Source organism: Rhineura floridana, chromosome 19 (genome assembly GCF_030035675.1).
Source record: "Rhineura floridana isolate rRhiFlo1 chromosome 19, rRhiFlo1.hap2, whole genome shotgun sequence".
Classification (NCBI taxonomy): domain Eukaryota; kingdom Metazoa; phylum Chordata; class Lepidosauria; order Squamata; family Rhineuridae; genus Rhineura; species Rhineura floridana.
Genome location: NC_084498.1, coordinates 27,541,655 through 27,549,961, shown reverse-complemented (window position 1 = coordinate 27,549,961; position 8,307 = coordinate 27,541,655). Strand labels below are relative to the sequence as shown.

Genomic DNA, 8,307 nt, shown 5'->3' with positions numbered 1-8,307 from the left:
CGCGCGGACAGCACCATGGAGGGCGAGGCTGAGTGGCCGAGCCTGGACTACAACCCCCAGGATGCTCTGCGGCCGCGGGGATTCCCATCATGGCGGCGGCCAGAGGTGCCACCAGCAGCAGCAGCAGCGAAGAGGAGGAGGAGGGCTTGAAGCGCCTCCGGGAGGCTGCTTGGGACCCGGTGCTGCAGCGAGCGGCCACGGCCGGAGCGGCCTTGTTGGCACCCACAGGCGGTAGGGAGGGCCCCGGGCTGCAGGCCCAGCCAATGCCTTCCTCTCCCTAGATCAGGGGTTGTTAACCTGGGTCCCTTGTGGAGGCCGTGGACAAATAAATAAACACATTTCCAATGCCTTAAAATAAATTGTGTGTGTGTGTATGTCTGCATCTATGGGTTCCTTCTGGGAGGATATAAATTTAATTAATAAATAAAATAAGTATGCATTATTTAGGCGGCACCTACCCTGTGGAATTCCCTCCCCTTAAATATTAGGCAGGCGCCATCTCTGTTATCTTTTAGGCGCCTTTTCAAGACTTTCAACAAGCCTTTTAAGTTGAGACATATCCCAGTCTGCGTCTGTCTTAGAATTGCTTTTAATATGTTTTTTTTATTTTAAACAATATGTTTTTAAACCCTTTTTTAAAGATGTTTTTAAAGCTTTTTTAAAAAAATGTTTTTAAAGTTGTTTTGTATTAATGTATTTTAAGGTCTGTTTTTATGGTGTTTTGATGTGTTTTTAGCACTTTTGTTTGCCGCCCTGGGCTCCTGCCTGGAGGAAGGGCGGGATATAAATCAAATAATAAATAAAATCATTATTGTTATTATTATTATTGCTTCATTTATTATTAGAATTTATTCTCACCTGTCACCCAGAAGTCCCAGGGCAGGTTACAACAGTTTTATTTATGGGGGTCCATATAGCTTTCATCAGATTCTCAAAAGAATCCGAGAGCCATTGTTGGTGTAGTGGTTAGAGTGTTGACCCCCTGTCATCCCTAACCACTGGCCATGCTGGCTGCTCGGGCTGATGGTAGTATAGTTAAACAATGGATTTGCTCCCACAGGATGTGGCAGTGGCCACCCACTTGAATGGGAAAATGGGTTGGTAGAGGCAGCAGGCAAAATATGTTATGGAAGGCCAAAGTCATTAATGCCTTACTGCCTATTGCCAGAGTGTGCTAGGGTAGCCTTCTCTAGTGAAACATGCACTATGTGGATATTCTACACAAGTTAAATCATAATCCCTTGTATAATTCACATGATCCTTGATGAAGATCAGGTTTATGTTCAAAGATTCATGAATACATTAACTCTGCTTTCATCTTGGAGCTAATTCTAACTTTATTTTTTAACTTTTTTGCAGGTAACTTTAAGAAGAGCAAGTTGCCATCTGTTGAACCTAGCATCAGGTATCATTCTTGTTTTGAAAGTTGACTGAACATTCTGTTCTAGAAACTAAAATCTAATCTACATATTCATAAGCATTGTGTAGTACACACCTCCACGAGATGTACCTCATCAGAATATAGGCTTAAATGCCCATGCCCACCCATACAATCCTGGCATGTGGAAAACTACTACATCAGGGAGAAGGCTAGGCTGGAACCCTTCTCTCTGATGTGCTAACTGTCCAAGAGCCAGGTGTTATAGACCCAGGAGCATTTCATCATGCAATCTTATACCTTCTTTTTGACATGATTCAGTTCCAGGAGGGTTTTACGAGGTGTCCTGGTTTGAATGCTCATAGAGGCTGCAACCCTGTGGATTCCAGCATAGCTGGTTCTTCTTTATGGTCTGCATGTTCAATAATTCTACAGTAGGGACCCGCTGATACGGCAGGTTCCGTTCCGGACCACCGCTGTAAAGCGAAATCCGCTGTAGAGCGGAACGCATTGACTAACATTGACAAAAATGACGCCGGAAAAACGCCGGAAAAGTGGAACATGCGCTGTAGGAGCGGGGCCTTTCTGCAACTGACAACCGCTGTATCAGTGGAACACTGTAAAGCGGAGCGCTGCAAAGCGGGGCCCTACTGTAGCTTTAATCGTACTTTTCACCAATTTACATTAGACTAGGAGGACTGTAATTTCCTGGATCCTTTTTTTTAAAAAAAAAAAACGCAGGAGACTTAAAAGGCTGTTCCTTATATCTCCATGCCTTGTATTGGACAAACTGAATTGCTGCCAAATGGACATATATGATGATGTTCGGTCTCTGTCCTGGGGAATCATAGGCGATTACCAAAATCCTCCTTCCAGTGCCAATCTCTGGTCAGCTTGTTCCAGTTTTCAAGATCTGATTCCAGTTTCTCCTTCAAGTCGAAAGTTACAGTTTCTTACCAGCCTCCAATTACTGATTGATTGTTCTCCTTAAACAGAGAGAAGGCCATTGATCACAGGCAGGATGGCAATGAACTGCAGACCACCCCAGAATTCCGAGCTCATGTTGCAAAAAAACTGGGAGCCATCTTGGACAGGTACATTTTCTCAAACCACCCGTTTTTGATGTGATGTAGAAGATTCTTGAGAACTTTCCTCAGACAAAATAGAGTTTATATTTCTGGAGAGTAAGCAGAAGCTGCCTTGATGCAGAAATTATTAAGGGCACATCATATATTTCGGATTAAAGGCTGTTTTGCACTCTGCAGATGGCAGAATGCTGACATGAGATTACCATATCACCCAATCCCAGTAATTTAGAATCTTGCTGCCCTTCTTTGGACCAAATGAATTTTCTTGACCATTTTCAAAGGCAACACCACATTTAACACATTGCAATCATCTAGTTGAGAAGTTATCAGGATAAATGTAGAAAGGCTACAATTAAAAAGCTTTTTAAAAAAATAATCAGTTTTGTTGATTAGCTGAAGCTGGTAAAAGGCACTCCTAGCCACTGAGGTCACCTGGGCCTCTAGCAACAAAGATGAATCCAGGAGTGCCGCCAGACCTGCTGTTTCAGAGGGAGTATGGCCCCATCCAAAGCAGGCAACTGACCAATTATCCAAACCCGGGAACCACCAACCCACAGCACCTCTGTCTTGCTAGGATTCAGACTCAGTTTATTGGCACTCATCCAGCCCACCACTGAGTCCAGATAGCGACCTAGGGCTTGCACAGCCTCTCCCGATTCAGATGTTACAGAGAAATAGAGCTGGGTATCATCAGCGTACTGCTGACTAGCATTGAATACAACCCAGCGTCAATTTGTTTTTAACATTTGATTTTATTTGTATTTGTAATTAATATTTTATATTGTTTTTGTGAACTACTCAGAGGTTTTTGTCAGTTAAACATTTTGTCAATTCTTTTAGTTCCATTACTGTCTTGAAGAATCCACCAAGACCTGCACAGAACGATGTGAAATCCTTGGAGACTGAAGACGATGGTCAGTTCCCTGTATTATCTAAATTCACCAAAAGGCTTTGCACCAACTTGGGTCTCGCTGTGGCTCTGTGTCTGCGTGCTAAGCTTGCTGTGTACCTTGGAGGCCCAAGGCTGGGGCCTAGCCCCGTGAGCAGCTTGAGGCGATGCATACTCAAATCTGTTTATTATTGTTATTATTATTAATCGTGTTAGTCACATTTTTGCACTCAGGTGCGTCAAAGTGACTTGCATACTGTTGCAGAACTAACAAAGACATTAAAATCAGATATAAAAAAAATAAAAACGCTCATCCCACAATATATTTAAGAGAAACAAGTCCTGCCCACCCGCTTAAAGGATGAGCACAACAGAAGGCACTGACATATCTAGCTATTCTCCCAATTAAACCCCCTAAGTATGTTTTTGCCTGGTGCCTAAAAACAGACACCAATGGCTCCAGGCATGCTTCCCTGGGGAGAGCATTCCGCAAATGGGGAGCCACCACCGAGGAGGCCCGTTCTGATGTCGCTACCCTCCGCACCTCCCTCAGAGAGGGTACATGGAGAAGGCCCTCAGATGATGAATGCAGGGTCTCAAGGGACAGTCTTCAGGCACAGGAAGGGATAGATGTGTGCAACCAGATCTTTACAACCAGTGTGCAGGCTCTCTGACTGGCTGGCAGTATGAAACCTCTGAATTGGTGAGGCCTGGTAGAAGTATGAGAAGCCATGCCTGCTGCCCTTGATTGGTCGACAGAGTAGGGCCTGCCACACTCCCAGCCTCCCACTCCAGCAGCTGACCTCAAGAGTCCTGGGTCGGCGAACGTACATCCCAGGTCTGGATTTCGGTACAGTACCTCCCAGTCTGACCCCCACTCAGAGGGTGCACTAACACCTTCCTCATTTTTCTTCCTTTGTCTTAAAACGGCTCAGGCTTTCGCCTCTTTTCATCATCTGTGCCAGGAGACTGCGGGAAGCCGGAACCTTTGCCCTCTGGAAAGAGACGGCGGCAGTGTTGCAGCTCCAGGTGAGATGCTGCTCTGGGACATGTGTGTGTTGGAGGCTGAACTTGCATACCTTGCAGCACAAGGTAGGCCCAGGAGCTGGTTTGGAAGCTACAGCTGACACAGGGACATGGGGCCTTGCCTCTGATGAAAGAGCCACCATTATGCACACTACACCACAGGTGGAGAACCTTCAGCCGTAGGACCAAATGCAGCCTTCCTGCTCCAGATCTGATCCTTGCGATTATCCCCTCCCCAGCACTTGTGACTCTCAATACCTGGTGTTCAAAGGTATATTGCAGGTGCAGGGAACTTTGGCCCTCTAGCTGTTGCTGAACTATAACTCCCATTTGCCCCAGCAGCATAGCCAATGAGCAGGGGTGATGGAAGTTGTAGTTCAGCAACATTTGGAGGGCCAAAGGTTCCCCACACCTGGTACACTGCTTCCAACAGTGGAGGGAGAACCTGGCCATTGTAGACTTTCCTGTTTCAACAAGCCTTTTAGGTGGAGATCTTTACACCAGTCTGCATCTGTATTGGGGCTATTTTAAAATATTTGTATTGTTTTTATATATGGAACTGTTGTGTTTTTGATCCCTACTAAAAACCTTCCTCTTCTAACAAGCTTTTTAAGTAGAGACCTTATTACAGCCTACATCTGTGTTGAAATCGTTCTAAAGATGGTTGTTGTTTTTCTAAGATGTTTTGTTTTTAAATATGTTTTTAGTGTTTTTTCACTTGTTCCTTGCCGCCTGTGCTCCTTGTGATTTCCTGTGGTATTTGTATCATGATTGTATATTTTACTGTTGTATTTATCGTATCCACCCTGGGACCTTGTTGTGAAGGGCTGGTAAGAAATATAAAATGCATAATTGTGGCTAGTAGCCATTGGTAACCTCCTCCTTCTCCCTGAATTTGCCGAATCCTCTTTTTAAAGCCGCCCAAGCTGGTAGCTATAATCACATCTTGCGGGGAGCAAATTCCAGGGTTTTAACAATGCCACCATTTTGCTTGCAGCTCTTCCAGTGAGCTGGACAGTGACCAAGAATGGCAGAGATGCCAGGATGCAGCAGTGACGGCAGAAGAGATCCTAAAACTTAGTGGCCTCCCAATAGCAGCTCTTCAGGATCCCAGCCAGAACCACCGTTGCCCAGCCTCAGAGCCCAGCCAGAAGAAGAGGAGGAGGAAGAGGAGGAGGAAGGCAAAAGCAGAAGGAGAGGATGGTGACGAGAAGGAGGCCATAGAAGGAGCACATCGTAGCCAGGCCAGTGGTGGGACTGAGGGGCCCTTGTGCCTCAATGGAGTGTGCAGAAGAGGAGAGAACGTGAGTGCAGAGGATATGGTGGTGAAGAAGAAGAAGAAAATGAAGGAAGTAGAAGCAAGGACAGAGTGATGGTTCCACACACACTCTGTGTCAGTAAAAGTTGCCTGATAAGAGGCGTGTTGCTTTCGACAGTCTCTCCTGTGTTTGAGGAAACACAGTTGTCAAGCTTTATATTTTATAGAATCAAACTCCTGGGGTTTACTTTGGCAGTCCCTATTGGAAGGGGCACCAGTGAAAATGTAAAGGGATCGCTCCACAATGGCCTGTTGGATCTGCGTACTGGAGTGCCCAGGCAGGTAGCTCAAGACATCTGTGGATGACCCTCCTGGGTTCCATCTTTTCTTCCTGGGCCTCTGCAGCATGTAACCCGCCAGGCTGCACTCCAGTCGTGGACTGAAGCCTCCCGAGTGCTCAGCAAGCCTGCCTAGTAGTTTCCAGCGAGAAATGTATCCTCAACAAGCCTGCCCTCGCAGGAAAGCCACAAAACCAAGTGGTTCATTGAACCCCTGGCTGGCTGCCATGCATGGCTTGGTGGGTGAAGAGTTGTGCAGGCTGAAGAAAGTGGCCAAATGCCAACAGCAGTAGCAAACATATCTTCCTGCCAGGCATGTAAGCATCTGATGCCGACTTAATCCGTTTCCCCTGTAATGGTGTCTCAGTGATATTTCTGACTGTAAGAGCCGTGATGGAATAGAGAAGCAGCTACCTCACCCTGTGGCAAAGAAAGGACTGCCTAAAACTAATTGGCCTCCCTTCCTTGCTGGTCAGAAAAGTCTGTGCAGGTGAGCTCAATTTAATGGTCTCTGATGTTCCAGTTGGAGTCTGCTGTGGCTTCATTTTTACTGTACGCAGCTGCAACCAGGCACCTCTTTTCTGTGTCTGTCCCCTTCCCCCCTTCTCAAATTTATCTTTCAATGATATTAAATCTACTGAAGTACAGTCAAAATTGAACAAGAGTCATCTCTTGCTCTCTCCTTTAACACAGGCTGCCCCTTTTCCTGTCCGCCTTCACCACGCATGTTGATTTCAATGCCTATTGGGTAATTCAAGATCACATTTCCAACAGTGAATCAATTGTCCTCGGTACCGTAACCCAGTTGCTGCAGCAAGGCACCATGTGGAGGAAGAGAGTTTCCACAGAGCCTGCTCTTCTTAATTACGGTGAAGGATGTCACCCTGTCATCAGTGTGGAAGCTAGATTCAACTGGCATTCCAGCTGGTTTCTGTACGTGTCACGGGAGGATGCCATCCAGTCCTTTGCTTTGGGGCAGCCCAGGGTTTCAGTCTCTTAATCTGGGGATGGCCTACTGCTATATTCTTGGAGGCCGCTCCCTTCTCCAGACTTACAGGCCGGCAGTTTAAACTGTATTTTGCCCTGCCTCTTCACAGCTTGGTGGACGCTGTAATAATGGGAGTGCCAGCTTAATCATAATTGGTTTCACATTTGATGGAATGCACACACTCGGGCATAGCTAAGGTGTTGCATACGGCAGCCTTTGCCAACAGCCACGCTGGCAGGAGCTGATGGGAGTTGTAGTTCAAAACATCTGGAGGGCACCAGGTTGGCAAAGGATGGATTTTGTATGCCAAATAGCGATGCAGTGTAAAAATGTTGCAGTTCTGTCTGCCCCTTGCAGCTGGCAAACATTTTATCTCTCTCAGGAATGGAACTCTGGGCAAATGTTTTACCAGACCTTGATTACAGTTTGATAGGGCTACTAAAGACCGAATAAAAATTGTTTCCAGCGTGAAATGTATCCTGCATGTTTGCAGTTAACCATTCCCATTTTAAGGGATTTTGCGCTCCGCTGGAACACTGTATTCTAGATCCACCATTTTGGGTTGCTTAAACATCATCTTGGGTTGCTTACAAAGGAGGATAGCACTTTAGAGGACACACTTTCGAGATCAGAATGTACGTACATATACAGAAATATCAGTGTGTGTTTATACATGCAAACAAATTACGGAGAAATGTAATGTGTATCAGATGTGGACAAATCACAATGCAAAGCGGGATGCCTCAGATGGATTTGGGTTTGTCAAAGCAGGGACCCCTGGAGCAATTTGTGGTGCCTTGACCATCCAGGCATTAAAGAAAAGTGCTGTAAACAAGCATATTCTGAAAATGAAAGTAACATCTCTAGGCTTATTGTAATATCAGGGTGGAATGAGGAGAAGGAAGGGACAGCACACACCAGTGTGAGGAAAGGGCAGAGTCGGAGCTCCATTGTGATGACCGGTCAAGCTTGTAATTAGAGTGATTTTACCTGGAAAACAACTCCCTTTTGTTTCTTCCACATGCACACACATTTCAACTTTTAAAACACTTAACGTAAAAGTACCTGGATCTATTTGTAATTTGACAGGTTTCGTACCTAGGAACACTTCTCTCATGTCTGCAATTTTCAAACCAATTACCCATAAAACACTAGGAGAGATTAAGTCCTTATTTACTGAATCCAAAACTGTAATGGTTTCTCTTGCAGGAAAACTCTTCTGAAATTTGGCAGGATTTTTGTTCTGAAGGGGCTGCTTTACCTGCAAATTTCATTCAATTCTGCTCCAAATTTTAAAAAGTTACAGACATTAAATGTCTAGTACAATTTGCCTATAATTTGA

The 8,307-nt window shown here is 45.3% G+C and overlaps 1 protein-coding gene across 1 annotated transcript; it reads left to right on the top strand.

The window, feature by feature from the left end:
* The first annotated feature begins 42 nt into the window (after positions 1-42).
* C19H12orf43 (chromosome 19 C12orf43 homolog) lies at positions 43-6,631 on the top strand. The gene is made up of 6 exons (XM_061602447.1): positions 43-231; positions 1,360-1,405; positions 2,374-2,472; positions 3,307-3,380; positions 4,291-4,384; positions 5,379-6,631. Exons 1-6 carry the CDS (start codon positions 90-92, stop codon positions 5,752-5,754), a joined length of 831 nt encoding a protein of 276 aa, XP_061458431.1. The 5' UTR covers positions 43-89; the 3' UTR covers positions 5,755-6,631.
* Positions 6,632-8,307: the final 1,676 nt, after the last annotated feature.

What these genes read in the sequence shown, in the direction of transcription:
- C19H12orf43 (XM_061602447.1), top strand. Translation starts at nt 90, where the DNA reads ATGGCGGCGGCCAGAGGTGCCACCAGCAGCAGCAGCAGCGAAGAGGAG. An exon ending in TCTGTTGAACCTAGCATCAG is followed by an intron (nt 1,406 to 2,373) that starts GTATCATTCTTG and finishes CTCCTTAAACAG; the next exon opens with AGAGAAGGCCATTGATCACA. An exon ending in CTTGGAGACTGAAGACGATG is followed by an intron (nt 3,381 to 4,290) that starts GTCAGTTCCCTG and finishes AAAACGGCTCAG; the next exon opens with GCTTTCGCCTCTTTTCATCA.